Raw genomic sequence first — 955 nt, 5'->3', positions numbered from 1 at the left:
ACCTCATCTCTACAATAAATAAAAAAATTAGCCAGGCGTGGTAGCGCGCACCTGTAGTTCCAGCTACTTGGAAGGCTGAGGCAGAAGGATCGCCGGCACCCGGCAGGTCGAGGTCGCGGTGGCCGGTAGCGGCCACTGCACTCCAGTCTAGGTGACAGAGTGAGACTCCAACTCAAAACAAACAAACAAACAAACAAAAATTTATTGTAGAGATGAGGTCTTGCCAAGTTGCCCGGGCTGGTCTCGAACCTGTGGTCTCAGGTAATCCACTTGCCTCAGCCTCCCAAAGTGCTGAGATTACAAGCTGAGCCAACTGAGTCCATCCTAGCAGATGTTATTATTAAGATGGGAGGAGATCCACTTTCAGAAAAGCCACACTGAAGCTGACTTCAGACACTGTGAGTGTGAGGAAAAGATAGATTTGAATTTTAAGAAGGCATCAAGGTTAACAATGGCTCTGACATTATGGGGGAAGACAATATTTAAAAATTACTCATGGTAAATAAAAACACAGTCTCCATCATCTACAAATCATAAATTTCAAGGGAAGTATCACATAAGGTACTCACTTGCACATCAGGAGAGGTGCTGTCCTGAGACAAAGTATAAAGGATCCCAACACAAGAATTTAAGTGTTGAGAAGAACTTATTCCTCCTAAATACCTATGTAGGGACCCCAAAGCCAATGAGTGTCCTGTTCTGGTAACCACATCCCTTGCTGATTTCAACCTGTAATTATGAAAATAAAAATAAACAGCAATCACTAAAACAAACAAAAACGAATGCACATACACTGCCACTCTTTCAAAACTTTTTATATGAATAGGTACAAAATTCAGAAATACATTAGTTGTTAACTGATAAAAAATTCTCAGCCGGGCTCGGTGGCTCAGCTTGTAATCCCAGCACTTTGGGAGGCTGAGGTGAGTGGATTGCCTGAGCCTGCAGGTTCGAG

At 43.1% G+C, this 955-nt stretch overlaps 1 protein-coding gene across 1 annotated transcript in view; it reads right to left on the bottom strand.

Annotated features, from left to right (window-relative positions):
• Positions 1 to 955, bottom strand: part of LOC103275265 (HEAT repeat-containing protein 5A) — a 72,200-nt gene that overhangs the window by 5,311 nt on the left and 65,934 nt on the right. The window contains exon 18 of the mRNA XM_008072670.2: positions 570 to 729. Coding sequence (XP_008070861.2) covers positions 570 to 729 — 160 coding nt within the window. The remainder of the gene's footprint in view (positions 1 to 569; positions 730 to 955) is intronic.

This window comes from Carlito syrichta, unplaced genomic scaffold, assembly GCF_000164805.1.
Source record: "Carlito syrichta isolate Samal-C Ts95f unplaced genomic scaffold, Tarsius_syrichta-2.0.1 Scaffold315394, whole genome shotgun sequence".
Lineage (NCBI taxonomy): Eukaryota > Metazoa > Chordata > Mammalia > Primates > Tarsiidae > Carlito > Carlito syrichta.
Note: the sequence above shows the minus strand (reverse complement) of the source record. Positions and strands in the feature narration are given on the sequence as shown.